The sequence below is a fragment of the Ahaetulla prasina genome, chromosome 4 (assembly GCF_028640845.1).
Source record: "Ahaetulla prasina isolate Xishuangbanna chromosome 4, ASM2864084v1, whole genome shotgun sequence".
Classification (NCBI taxonomy): domain Eukaryota; kingdom Metazoa; phylum Chordata; class Lepidosauria; order Squamata; family Colubridae; genus Ahaetulla; species Ahaetulla prasina.
This window is the reverse complement of record NC_080542.1, coordinates 36,624,528-36,639,399: the sequence shown is the minus strand read 5'-3', so window position 1 is coordinate 36,639,399 and position 14,872 is coordinate 36,624,528. Positions and strand designations below refer to the sequence as shown.

Here is a 14,872-nt window from a genome sequence, read left to right as displayed (position 1 = left end):
TTTGTCTCCTGTTCAGCCATTACAAATGTTTGTCACAAAAAGCTCTGGAAAATTCAAACAGAGCTGTATTTGATCACCAACAGAGACAGTTTTTTCTCTCCCCCTAAACCAAGCTCTGAGCGGTCAGTCTGAATACTGTACCGCACTTTAATTACACTCCACATGTCTCTTGGTTTGCCAAGATAGGTAGTCATGTGCATCCTCAAATCTCCAACTTAGACCCACTTTTTAATTCCCTTTATTTTGCCATAAGAGGAAATCACATCAAGTGGAAAAAAACTGAGGGATAACTGAGAGGAACAACCATCTGCCATTCTCAGATCAAAGGAGATAATAAAGCTAATTTATGAGGAAAAACAGCAGCTCACTGGTAGGACTTTAAATGAAAGAGAGGAAAGCCTTCCCCATCATAGAGATTTCACACGTTCAAGACTCTAGAAAATACAGGAATCATGAAATAGATATTTGAATATATTTTATAAGCAATTTGTGTCAGCTGAGTATACAAAAGATAACTTAACATTTAAATATTAGCTAGGTATTTCTTGTAGGATGTGTGTGTGTGTGTGCTTATAAAAGAGTTGCCATGGCTTTAAATTCCAAAAATAACAAGCAGAAAGGAATACAACCCAAAAGAATATGGAATATTTGCAGAGAATACAGACCAAGAGAGGATTACAAATAAACATTTTAAAAGAAGATATGGGCAGACAGTCTGCTGGTTTGGTTATGGAATCCGAGATGGCAAGCACATTTCAAGCCAAGGAGAAGTCCATGCTGGAGTTTTGGGGTACAACACCTTGGGAGAGAAAAGTCAAATGCTCAATTTTAATAAATGGAAATTATTCTGGCAGCAATAAACGTGTATCTAAGTAACAAATTCAGTGGAAACCTGTTCCAGTGTTGCACAGAGAAAAGGCATAATCTAGGTGTCTTGTGGTTGTGTCAACTGTTGTAATTTAGTGCATAACTGTTGTGTGTTCTGTTGTGGCAGTGTTATGACTGTAGTTTGTCTGGATGAACATGTGCCACTGACTTCTCTTTCTAATCTTGATCCCATAGCTCCGTAATGTCACTAATCTCATATTGATTGTGTTCCTTTTCCTGAGCAAAACATGAAATATAGAGTTTAGCATAGTTAACATATTCACTCTTATAAAGCTCCCTGAATCATTTTTAGGAAGCCATGATGTAGCACCATCATTCAGCCTGGACATCTTGTTAACAAGCTGGGAAGTGAGTGAATTATTTTCTCCAGAAGACCATTTCTCTTCCTCCCTCTGCCTCCAATTTATCAGGGAGCATATGCAGTATTATTTGAATAGAACAGAGAAAAAGAAGTCCAAAGTTAGATCTGAAATTAGAGGATAATTATGGATGAATGGGAAATACATATAGAAATAGCAGATTTTTTTCATGTCGTTTCTTGTAGTCTCCTACTTTCTACATTTCTAAAGTCAGGGATCAGGAATTGTGGTTATCCAGTTACTGCTGAATTATAACTGCAAGCAACCCCAACTAACAAGCCCATCATAAGGTGTAGCATAGCAACATTTGAAGGGCCATGCTGTACATCGATTATCATCACCAATAATTGTTTTTAACATGTTCCCGACACCAGGGGTCTCCAATCTTGGCAACTTTGTAACTTGTGGGCTTCAACTACCAGAATTCCTCACTCAGACCCCTGCTCTACACATCTAAAATACTTCTTTTTCTTGTTTCAATACATCAAATAGGCAGCACCACATGCCTCATTTAGGAAGCTGTTTCTTTTGGAACAGCTGATATGCTTCCTTGAGGCTCTTCTAGATCAGAGTTCCCCCAACCTTTTCAGCTTTGCTGAGTGGCAGTGGAGGGAGAGGGAGGGGGAGGATTCCACACTCCCCCACTACTTCCGCAGCCCAGTTCCGAAAGCCTCAAGGCCTGGTAGTAGGCTGCAGCTGAAGGTTGGGGACCTGTGTTCTAGGTCCGGGGTCTCCAACCACGGCAATTTTAAGACTTGTGGACCAACTCCCAGAATTCCTCAGCCAGCTTTGCTGAGATCTCCTTAAAGTTGCAAGGTTGGAGACCTCTCCTTCTAGGTGACTGATCAACATGCTACTATAGCAAGAGTTTTCTCTTGTTTTCTCTTACAATTTGCTTGGCTAAAAAGTCACTGTGCCAGTCTGGCACCTTAAAAGGAAGTACAATGTCCAGCACATGTTTAGCTCTTGAAATCCCTAGTTATTGGCTATGTTGACTGAGAATTATGGAAGCCAAACATTTGGAGAGCAGCAGATTGAGGAAGTATATCCATTGAGCATTGATCTCAGCAATAAAATGAGCCCTTAAAGAAATCAGTATTTTGGGGTCAATTAGATGATTATGTCCTGCCCAGCAACAATGATACATTTAAATTACCTTGTAGTATTTTTTTTACCTTTTGAGCATAGTTTTTGAAGATATAGATAAAGAGTTTATTTTACATTTCACTTGCTTTGTTTTGATGTGTGAATCCAGCCACTGTGGTTTGTGAACCGTGGTTTATGGCTTAATAGTATATGACCTCAGCCGAACCGGGCTGAGTAGGTAAATCATAGATTAAACAAAACCTGATCTAGCAGACACATAATTCTGCCCCATTTAGATCTACAGCAGATGACTTTATTGTCATCTTCAATGAGGCAGGACCCATGACTGCTTCTATATGCTTTGGTAGCAGAGATAAGCCTTTTCTGTATCCCCAAAATGGATAAGCAATTTTTTAGAAATGCAGTAGCATTTTCTTCATAGGCAAGCAAAGCATATGAGGCGGCAGGCACCCACCCACCCTTCCTGGAATGGACTGCCAAACTGCATAGAGAGCCCTTATTTCGAGATCAAAAGAAGGGGAGATCCAGAGACAGACTGTGCACAATGAGAGAAAGGGAGAGGGAGGGGGAAACAGAGCAGAAGCCAAGCATGAGGCAGTGCAAGGTTAATTGCTGAGATCTTTCCACACTATATGCCAGATAAATCAAGGAGAATTGCTGCTTCTGCCAAGTCTTTCCCTCAGGATGTTTCCTTGAGAACTTCTTGGAGGTGGGAACAAACCTCTATGGCAGAGTCCCAAGGGACTACAGTAGCCCGGTAAGCCCCAGATTGGTTTTTCTCTATTTCCTGGATGAGCTGATGCATGGGATAGCTCTTCCTTGGGAAGGCAACATCACTGGACTTCATTGCCATGGAAGGGCAGAAGTCATTGGCTCCATCTCCCACATAGAAGATTCTCTCAAATTTGTTTCCCTCCTGAGCTCTTTCTTCCAGGTATTCAGTCAGGATCTTCTGTTTGCACATATTTGAAGGGCACCGTGGGCAGTTGTGTGAATGGTAAGGGCCCAAGATGAAGTAGCCTGTCTTGTCAAAACTAGAAGGGTTACTGAATACTTTACGGAAGAGGGAGTAAACCCCTGCGGCCTTCAAAGAACATTCAATGCCGAACATGTTGGCATCAGAGATGAGGATAATCTCAAAGCGGTTCTGGTGCTTAGAGAGGAACTGGAAGAGCTCCTGCATGCCAGGAGAGAAGGGAATCTTTTCATAGACTGCTTTGAAGTCGGCCATCTTTACCCCTTGATCCCCCAGATATTTCAAAACCCGCTGCATGTACTCATTGTAGAAGCCTTCCCGGAAGGTTTGGCGTATGGACTCTGGCAGCTTTTTCTCAGGAGCAGCCTGGACGACAGAATCATCACTATTCTCATTTACAATGGTCTCATCAAAGTCAAAGACCAGGAGGTACTTTTGGCTTTGTGTGGCCGCCATTGGCCCATCCTGCAACAAAAGGAGGTTTGGTTAATGGAAAGCCAGCTACAGCATTTATGTTGCTTTGCCCTTCTGACAATGCAGCCCATGCCCAACCTGATTGCCTTCCTTATCTTGACAACTCCCAGAATTTCCCAGTCATTCCTGAGAATTCTGGGAACTGACATCCACACATCTCCCTGGCTGCGATGACTGTTACAATGCCACTTCCAGCAAACATAAGAACTGAATGCTTTCCCCTTGATGGCAAAACAGTGTTCAAAAATATTTCTGCATATTTTCGGCTCCAACCTTGGTGTACCCTCCCCTTCCTACCTGAACCATAAACTATCTTCAGGTGTTCTGAGGTGCCACAAACAGCAGGCAAAGGATGAGATGTTGAGTACATAGGCAGGTGCATCCATAGCAGAAGATCCTTTTCATGCACAAATAGATGATACCTCTATTTGGCCCTAACCAAAGCAAAGAATGTATGACTATGCTTAAAAAAACCTGACATTCTATCTTTGATATGCCCTTATTTTCAGTCTTGGTTCATGGGAAAAAAAAGAAGGAATGGTGACAAATTATGGAATTTGCTACTTTTACGTTCTATTTTATAACCTTTACTCCCTGAAAGGATTAGAATGCTTTGAGGTGTTTGCATTCACAAAGACTAGTAACTTTGGTGCATTACAACTTTTTGAAGATGTGATGATTTTTACCTCCCTGTCCAATGCCATTAAGATCTGTAATTATTAATGATTTTCACATTTATGATGAAGTCGCTTAGCTCTGTTGTAATAAAATTGAGATTTCAAGTAATTCCAAGTGAACTACTTCATCATTGCCTATTACTGTTTTGTGCCCACTCTAAGTCCAAGTAGGACATCATGTTTTCTCCTCACGTATCTTCAGTTCTTGACCTTAAGAGGCTTAAGTATTCAGCACAGGGGATCAGTGTTTAAGTTTCTTTTAATCCTGGTCACATCCTTTCCTGATCAAGGCAATTTATGTCCTTGGAATTCTTGCTTGTAACAAAGAGGCAGTGATAGGGTACCAGCGAATTTTGGAATATATGGAGGATTGGAGGAAAGGTGGTTAGGATAATGGGCAACTTTAAGCAGTTATTTGCACTGATATTGAATATGGATTGCCTGAGATTTTGAAGTTTCAGTTTAATTTTAGAAGAAGGTTTTGCATTTGCAAGTTTTCTGCCTGATGTAGGTGGAATTTTTATGACTTGCCAGATGGGCTGCGCCGCCTTCCACATCACCTCCAAACACGTCCCTCTTGATTTTCTTACCTCTGCTGCTTCCCATTGGTTGATGAGGTCTAATCAATGAAGTGGCGTGGCCTATAGCTTTTAAGTGGCAAGGGTGTGTAGTTAAACTGAACCACAGAGCCTGTGGCCACCCTGTTCCACAGTGTTATTTCACAGTACGTCAATACAGTATCCGATGATTCTGAGGATTTTCTTTTCTACCCCAAGTTTTCTAAGAATAGTGCTCACCTTAAGAAAGCATTGCAGCCCGATACCTTCGAAACACCTTTTCATCTTCTTCAATCTTTAGTTTCCAACGTGATGCATCCCCCAGTGTATACACTCCCTTTGCTGCCGAAGAAACCAGAGATCACAGATTTTATAAATGCCAACTTTGCTCAGCTTGTCCTGCTCACTTTAGATTTTGCCCCATATTGAAAATAAACTCCACAGTCTGTTTTCCAAAATGACTTTGATAATTACAGGTAGTCCTTGACTTACAACCATTCATTTAGTGACTGTTCAAAATTACAACAGCACTGAAAAAGTGACATGACTGTTTTTCACAATTACAATTGTTGCAGCATTCATGGTCATGTGATCAAAATTTGGGTGCTAAGTAACTTGCATGTGTTTATGATGGTTTCAGGGGGTCATGTGATCAACTTCTGTGACCGTCTGACAAACAAAGTCAATGGGGAAGCTAGATTCACTTAACAACTGCATTGCTATCTTTGCAGCTACAGTGATTCACTTAACAACTGTGGCAGGAAAGTCATAAAATGGGGCAAAACTCACTTAACAACTGTCTTGCTTAGCAATAGAAATTTTGGGCTCAATTGTGGATGTAAGTCGAGGACTTCCCATATTGCTTGCTTCACAATTCCTCACCAAGTACAAGACTGCATAAGAGCCTCTCCTTAGCACGGTTCAATTAGCTGCAGAGCTGAAGAGATGAATATTTTAATTTCCCCCATCAACCTGAAAATGCAGCGTCTTGTGCCTAAGAAAATCACACGGCAAAAAGAAGGACCCATCTGCCTCTATTCATTGAAACTGACTTGCCAAATCCTAATAAAAAACATGTGCAGCAGGAGGAGTTGAATTTTTCTATCACAATAAAAACGGTGAAATATTTTGACTTTTTAAACAGAGATGAACTCTCAGTGCCTGGGCAGCCATCAGATGCTAGAACAACTTCCTCCAACTTAGCACTTCTCAGATGTGATGCATTCTGAATGCAACAATCTCCAGCCAGCTTGCCATCTCTTGTAAACCTCAGGGCTGGATCATTCCTTACCCATGAGGAAGAAGCTAAAATGGCAGAAAGCTTTTCTGGAAAAGTATCTCTTTTATCACCATATTTTTAATCTATTGTTGTAAATACCACACTTCTGCTGCCTTATGGAAAGCCTCAACATTTAAAAAGAGCTGAGAAAACTCCAGGACTTTACTAATCCTCATGCGAAAAAGAAAGAAGAGATACTGTACACATTCTGCAAGGCAAGCTAGAGCCAAGCTGACAAAACAGTTGAAAGTCAATAGGTTGAAAGTCAACTCCTCTAGGTATTCTTACTCCCTCAAATTCCTCCATTGGATATGATGCTTTAGAAGCAGAGATTGAAAGTCAACAGCTTACAGACCACTCCTCTTCAGTGGAAGAGAACTCTCGCCCATCAAGCATACTGGTGGTTATTACAGGATGAGGGTGTGAATACCTACCTGATAAACTAAAAGAACAAAAATGTAACTGGTTTTCTAACCAGCTGTTCTGGCAGCTCAAACAGTTCTATCTTTGACTTGTTGGCTAACACTTAAAATCAAATTGGACTCTTTGAAAGAGGTCTTTGTAAAACCAGTCAAATGACAACTAGCTAAAGCACAGGTGTCAAACTCACGCCGTCAGTTGCAGTCACGTGGCGTTTTGTGACATTTTTCCCTTCTCGGAGCTGGGGTGGGCATGGCCTGAGCTTGACACCTGCAGGCTGCCAGTTTGATACCCCTGAGCCAAAGCATGGATCTCCTGTATAAAGTTTGCCACAAAAGCAGCCAGTAGATAAGCCAGCGGGCAACCTTATCTTTACATCTAGAAAAAGAAAGAGCAACAAACCAAAACAGCTGACCACTCCCCTGGGAAAGGGTGAGTAACAGACCTCCAGCGGGCATGTAACCAAAGGAGAGAGACATTTAAATTGTAAGTACTATCTAAATAGATAGTCTAAACAAATCACTTTATAAATATTAAATCATAGCAAATAAAGGATGATGTGGATCAAAAAGAACAATTATCTTATCCTTAAACCAGTTACTATGCTATGAAAAGCAGCTGATTGATTTACAACAGGCTGAGTGGTTTCCATCTAGTAGAAGCAGAGAGCAATTTTTACTTACAGTTCCCAGTATGTTGCTTAAAATGAAGACTTTTCTGCTTCCTTTCCAATCTTCAGTGTGTGTTCTGCTCAGAGGAACTCAGCCCACTCCTAAACCAATCTGGCCATGAGAGTATTACCACTTTAAAGAATAAATGTGACCACTCAATTTCATTTAATCTCAAGGACACTTTACCAATTCTGTCCTGAGAGATGGCTGCCCACGCAAAAAGTCTTCTTTATCTAAAGCAAGACAGTGCACAGGCAACTTTCTGGAAAAAAATCTTATTAACACTTTTAGTGCCGTGCCAGATTTGGAAAATGTTGCTATTATAATGATAGCAACATGGATGATTTGAGAGAAATTCCAGTTGCAAAACACAAAATAGCCAGGCCTCTTATTGATCTGGTTTTATCAACTACCCAAGACAGTTGCCATCACTTTGAGAAAAGACCTGTTGATCCCCTCCTCTGTCCTATAGAATCTAGATGTGCTGACAGTTATCAGGAAGGTTTTGATTGCCTAAAACTCTGGGAACCACAACCTGAGTCAGGTGGTGGCTGTACCAAGAACATGACATGGGTATTTGCAGCTTAACATACCCAATACCTTCACCTTGGGCCGGTGAATGGCGCAGGCTGGTAAGGCCTGTTATTAAGAACAGCCTGTTATTAAGAACACAAAGCCTGCAATTACTGCAGGTTCGAGCCCGGCCCAAGGTTGACTCAGCCTTCCATCCTTTATAAGGTAGGTAAAATGAGGACCCAGATTGTTGGGGGGGCAATAAGTTGACTTTGTAAAAAATATACAAATAGAATGAGACTATTGCCTTATACACTGTAAGCCGCCCTGAGTCTTCGGAGAAGGGCGGGGTATAAATGTAAACAACAACCAAAAAAAAATAACTGCCACACATTCTAATCTTCCAGACAGAGTTTTGCCCCACATGAAATCATGACAATGGCAGGAAGAACCTTGTTGGGGCAGAACCAACCACTCCAATGAATTATGTCAGAATGCGCACAGTGCAACTATGTGAGATTACCCAGGAGCAAATACATCACACAGAGATTTGTAATAATAAATAGTGGTTTATCTCTACAAAAGAATATACATACATCTACTAAGCAACTGGTGATGATATGCAGATGGTACCACTCTAATGGCAGAAAGTGAAGAGGAACTAAAGAGCCTTCTGATGCGGAGGAAGGAGGAGAGTGCAAAAGTTGGCTTGAAACTCAACATTAAGAAAACTAAGATCATGGCATCCGGCTTTCTCAATTCCTGGCACATAGATGGTGAAGAAATGGAGGTAGTGACAGATTTTATTTTCCTGGGCTCCAAGATCACTGCAGATGGAGACTGCAGCCAAGAAATTAAAAGACACTTGTTCCTGGGGAGAAAAGCTAGGGCAAATCTAGACAGCATACTAAAAAGCAGAGACATCATCCTGCCAACAAAAGTGTGTATAGTCAAGGCTATGGTTTTCCCAGTTGTAATGTATGGCTTTGAAAGTTGGACCAAAAGAAAGGCTGAGTGCCAAAGAATTGAGGCCTTTGAACTCTGATGTTGGAGAAGACTCCTGCAAGTCCCTTGGACTGCAAGATAATCAAACCGGTCAGTCCTAGAGGAGATCAACCCTGACTGCTCTTTAGAAGGCCAGATCTAAATACTTTGGCCACTTAATGAGAAGGAAGGACTCATTGGAGAAGAGCCTAATGCTGGGAATGATGAGGGAAAAGAAGAAGGGGTGGCAGAGAATGAGGTGGCTGAATGGAGTCACTGAAACAGTCAGCGTGAGCATAAATGGTCTCTGGGGGATGGTAGAGGAGAAGGAAGATCTGGATGAAAGTTGTCCATGGGGTCTCCATGGGTTGGACAGGATTTGACAACTAAAAACAACAACACTAGGCAAAGGTCAAACAATCAATTAGCTGTTTACAACACGGAAGCACAGAAAGAGAGAGAGAGAGATACACAGGGCCTCTCTTATAATACAGCCTCTTAAAGTGGTAAGTGTCAAATAACCCTGCTGACGCATTCCTATCATCATTACAGCATCACAGCAGCTGGTCAGCTCTTAAAGTATTTCCCTGACAAATTATACTGACATGAAACAACAATTTGCTAATGGTTACCAAGTGCAAACCACCACAAACGTTATCTGACTCTATACAGCAGCAATAGAATGGCAAAAGCAGACCAAATTACAACCAATACATACTGAAGGAGCTTTGGATCTTATTTCATCTTTAGAGTGACTGCTTGAGCCATATCATTCATTCATAGACCTCAGTACATCCCCAGTCACCCCCTGTGACAGCAAGCAAGGAGGTTCTGCACCAGAATCACTATCCTTGCTCTCTTGGAACAGTGCTGGATGGGAAGCCAGAAATAGAGACCTAGTTTTTATAAGCTATGTATGCCAATTAAACATCCTTATGTTCCAAGAGACGAGGTCAACAAATGCTCTCTTTTTTTGAGGGCTATAAATCATGATCCCTCTCAGCAGTTCCTGGCATCAGAGGAGGGAAATTTCATGCTGATCTGAGCCACTCATATCTCAGCCACTGTAAACTCTAAGATTATGTTATTTTAGAGTCATCTGAGAGCCTTGCACAAAGAGCTATTCTAAACTTTTCTGGAAATTGCTTCTCATTAATTTCTACATACTTCCCAACATCTCTCAATCATGTATTGTGGAAATTTGGGGAAAAGTGAAAAATTACATCAAATGCTATTCAATTACACTTTCCCACTGTTCACGTCATCAATGCAGTGCCAAACTAGGCCCAAATGATAATCACCTTTTGCCAATTTTTTTTCAAAATTTCACCTAATTTGCAGACTGTGTCCTCCCCACCCCCCACCTTCACCCCTAATTAAAGAATCTAAAAACCACACTGAAGATGGGGCTTACAAATGTTACCGACATTTTATAAATTGATTTGCAAATTCTGCATGGCACCACTAGTACCAACCACTCAGAAGAATTCTCACATTGGGCAGGCACAAGGCCCTCCCTGACTAACTATACTGCTATATTAAGAAATTTATCTTCTTCAGTTTTCCAATTCCATATCGACAACTGTTCTGAGACTGATCACTGTCCTAACAGATTGATTCTGAAGCCTTTTGTTATCCCCTTTTTTTGCAAACCTATCCTATTCCATCCAAAACTATTCCTAAGGGACAAATAAGAACAAAGTGGACAGGTCAGATGAAGATCAAACTAACCCAAATGCTCTCTGCCAATGAGGCACTTCACCTACATATACTGTAGTTATTTTGGATGACAAGTCCCCTGAACAGACTTTGCCATTCAGCTAGTTCAACTTCTCCACCCAATTCTCTCTATCCATCCATCTGGCACTAATAGAAATCAGAGCTCCTTTAGCCAATCCCCATTTGATAGGAATTGCCAGCCAAGAAACAACTAATTTCCTGCTTTAAGAAATACAAAAAGGATCCTCTCTCCTACTCAGCTCAAGACCTGCTCTTATTCAAGAGGAAATATAAACAAGTACTACAGGCAAAGAAGAGGCGAGCCTGATACAGTCATGGAGCCAACTAATCTCTACTATTCATTCTAAGAATTGTGGAAATGTCATCGCCTTGCTAAGATATACCGTGAGAGGAATATCTGGCATCCAAATAACCACCTAACAGAGCAAGTCAAGACCTTTAAATATTTGGGAATTGTATTCCAAGCTATTGGTAATTGTAAACCAGTGGTGGGTTACTCCCGGTTCTGTCCATTCTATTGAACCAGTAGTAGAACCGGTGGGAGGCTCCGCTCACCCGCCCCAATGTCATCAAGGGGCTTCTGCGCATACATGCACGCACTCCCATTGCAAACTGGTAGTAAAGGTAAGTAGAACCCACCCCTGCCATAAACCTGCAGCAATTAAGTCTTCTTAGTTAAGTTCTGAGCTCATCTCCTTTTTGCTACTCAGCTCAGCCCCTAGAGAGTTCAGCGCAGGTTTTTGAGAACCATCTTTCCAGCACCTTGCTTGAACCTGGTCCTTTTTAAAATTGAAACTTCTGCATGGATTTACATTCTCTTTTACTAGATTAAGTTCTCTTTCTTTCCAGTCAATGGGGTTCCATGACAGTTTCCAGTGTTTCTGGAGCCAGGCAATACACGCCAGATTGCAACTCTATGGTTATTCATGGCCAGCCATCACCTTGATAGGCTATGAATGTATACTGCTTGATCTCAAACAGTGAGCCATCAATGTAGAGCTGCAAGACTTTCTATCTCTACCCAGAAACAGTGGTGGGATTCAGCTGGTTCTATCCAGTTCGGGTGAACGAGTAGCGGCGACTGCGGTAGGTCCTGCCACCCGCCCGGACATAATGATGTCCTATTTAGCCACCTTTGGGGGCTCTGTGCATGTGCAGAAGAAATGCGTGAAAGCAAAGAGCATGTGTGGAAGGCCAAGCATGTGTGGAAGGTGGCACATGTGCTCACATTTGCAAACTGGTAGGGAAACATCTTCTTAAGTCATTGTGAACATTTCCAACAAGATAGATATCTCAGTCACATAGGAATCCCAAAATTCCAAAGGCCCTTATCTTTAGCCAGATGCTCTCAAAACAGTTGTCACTGAATGAAGATACCAAAAAAAATCCCCTTTGAACAGATATTCAACTGTGAGGTAGAGGAATACTTGAATCAATGGAACATATTATTCTTTATTGCTCTTTCTATGCAAATGCTTAGTTGGAATTATTATTTTCACTCTTTACTAAATATCCTGGTAATTCAGATTTATTTTTTCTCAAGATGTTATCAGTCTGATTTTATTTCCTTGATCACAACCAGGTACTATAAATTGCACAAAATGCCATAGCATTTATTCTAACCTTTTTTTAATATATATATATATATATTAAAAAATCACTCCTCCGCTGACGGCCAGGTCAGGGAAATCCGAATCAGGCTTGCCTCTGCAGCTCTGCCCAAAGTCCTAGCAAAGTCCTCAGAGCAGGCAGGAGACCAGAAAGTGACTTCAGCAAGATAAGTTCGACTTTGCCTGACTCAGAGACTGCCAGAAAGCAGATCCTTTATATAGGCCATGGGTGTGGCTCCATGACTCAGCACTCATTAAGGCCTGCCCCTCCCTTCCTTCTGTTGCCTCCGCCTATCCAGTCTTCTGATGCGAGGGTCACTCCAATCAGCAGCTGTTGGAAATAAACTTTCCTCAGGCTCACATGCTGTGGAGGAGGGGAGGTCTAGCTGCTCCGTTTGCCTGGGCATGGAGCCAGGGCTGGGGCCGGGGGGTGCTCCCTCCTCTGCAGCCTGCTTGGGCATGGAGCCAGGGCTGGGACCGGGAGGTGCCCCCTCCTCTTCAGCTTGTCTGGGCATGGAGCCAGGACTGGGGCTGGGAGGCATACATTCCTCCGTGTTTGGGAGCAGATAAGGCGGCCCCGGCTGCTGTGAGAGCGGGCAAGACACAACATATATATATATATATATATATATATTTGTTTTCTGAGGTTTTCGCGGATGTTTGTATACATATATATATATATATATGTAGGTCTTTGGTTATTCGGGTTTTCTCCCGCGTAAAATTGGAAGTGTCTTGGCGACGTTTCAACGAAGTCTCATTCGTCATCTTCAGGCTTCAGCTTCGTGCTTCTGGGAGCAATGTGTGACTGCAGCTGTTTCTTCCTTTTTAACTGCTAGTGGGGGTTTGAACTGATTGGGTGGGAGCTTGGCTGTGCTCTGATTGGATGGGGTTTTTTTGTGCTCTGATTGGATGGGGGTGTGTCCTGTTTGGGTGGGGGCTTGGTTGTGCTCAGATTAGTCTGAGTTGCAGGGGGATTTGAGCTGGTGAGCTGCATTGCTGGTCAAACCCTCACTAGCAGTTAAAAAGGAAGAAACAGCTGCAGTCACACATTGCTCCCAGAAGCACGAAGCTGAAGCCTGAAGATGACGAATGAGACTTTGTCGAAACTCGCCAAGACAGTTCCAATTTTACGCGGGAGAAAACCCGAATAACCAAAGACTTACATACATATATATACATATGGACATATATATCTTTGTGCGAGCAAAGCACGAAGTAGTAAGCACCAGCCTGAAGATGACGAGTGAGACCTCATCAAAAGTGTGTCACCAAGACACTCTCAACCTTGCACGGGAAAAGACCCGAATACGCCAAGACCTACATACCTATACCCGTGAAAACCTACGAAAACAAAAATATATATACTTAGTACTAATTGCAATTCAAAAGTTATCCACACATACAGACCAGTATCAGAGCAGGTGGCATATCTAGAAAGTTTAGAAGCTTCCAAGAGCTAGGAATATTATAGCGCTACAAATTATGCAGACTGACATCAACATTTGGATAATTGTATAAATTAATTATAAATTCTATAAATTAGCATATATTGCTAACTTGCTGACATTGCTGGCATTTATACCTATTGAAAAGGAGAAATTGTTTATTTCTTGTGCTATACTGACCCCTTATGTGCAGAAAAAAAATCCTGCGTAACCTGCCATTTGTCCCTGAAGAATATATTTGGATATAGCAGGGATTTTAGGATTCATCTGAATAAGGCAATACCTGCTTTTAAAGCTTTAAAGGCAATCATGAATGCCACCAGTTGCTCTAATAAGGATGTTCTCCCATACTTGGTGTGGTCTTTTTTTTAAAGCTCCATATACATTCATGGAATGATCTATTTATTGTTTGAATATTAAGATGAAGTAAGATAAAATGGTGATGTCTCACAGAGTCTCCAATCAGTGCATAGATATCTAGTCGGATTCTGCTATCAACTGACTCGAAAAAGTTTCTTTGGTCTTGATGAGGTATAGAAGTATTTGGACAGTACAAAGAATGTGCTTCCACAATCATCTGTTCACACATGTAAAATACGTGTATTCCTACTAGTTGTCCTTTGTAGTGCTCAGACTGCCAGCCGATGTACAGCTTGTTTGTTCATTTCAAACCGGGGGGGAAAAATTATATTATATTTCAAACCTTGACAAAAAATTTCCAGCAAATATGCAAAACAAATGAATGTTGATTTACATACAAAAAGAGCCTCGTGAAAGATTCACATTCTTCTGTGTAAGTTACCCTAAAATAAAGAGGTGAAACTTTGGGAGGTGGGAGAGCTGAAGACTCCTCTTGTCCTTTGAATGGCACGCTTGATAGCCCCTCTCAGAAAGTAGACAGGACCCCAGGACAGTTTAATGCAAGGTACATTTCAATGTAACGGAAATGAATTTATATAAATACAATGAACAACTCTACTTCTTACAAACTTACTCTTTTTTTCTTCGTGCCACATTAAGCATTTAATCTGAGGCCCACTTTCAAAGACCTCCTTCTGCAGCCAGGATTCTCTAGATTGCTTAATGCTAATTCAGTTTTCTGCAAACCAAAACTCTCCACACATTTTGGATTAAACAACCGACAATGTGGGGGGCGGAATATGGTAGTG

General features: G+C 41.6%; 1 protein-coding gene across 1 annotated transcript; it reads right to left on the bottom strand.

Moving 5' to 3' along the window:
- Positions 1-458: 458 nt before the first annotated feature.
- PHOSPHO1 (phosphoethanolamine/phosphocholine phosphatase 1) lies at positions 459-5,383 on the bottom strand. The gene is made up of 2 exons (XM_058183823.1): positions 5,279-5,383; positions 459-3,795 (listed from the first exon to the last, which is right to left on the bottom strand). Exons 1-2 carry the CDS (start codon positions 5,321-5,323, stop codon positions 3,034-3,036), a joined length of 807 nt encoding a protein of 268 aa, XP_058039806.1. The 5' UTR covers positions 5,324-5,383; the 3' UTR covers positions 459-3,033.
- Between the last annotated feature and the right edge of the window lie 9,489 nt (positions 5,384-14,872).

Bases quoted from the DNA above. Each gene is read 5' to 3' on its own strand.
- PHOSPHO1 (XM_058183823.1), bottom strand. From the start codon at position 5,323: ATGAAAAGGTGTTTCGAAGGTATCGGGCTGCAATGCTTTCTTAAG. The intron at 3,796-5,278 runs GTGAGCACTATT...CTTTTGTTGCAG, and splicing joins GGCTGCAATGCTTTCTTAAG to GATGGGCCAATGGCGGCCAC.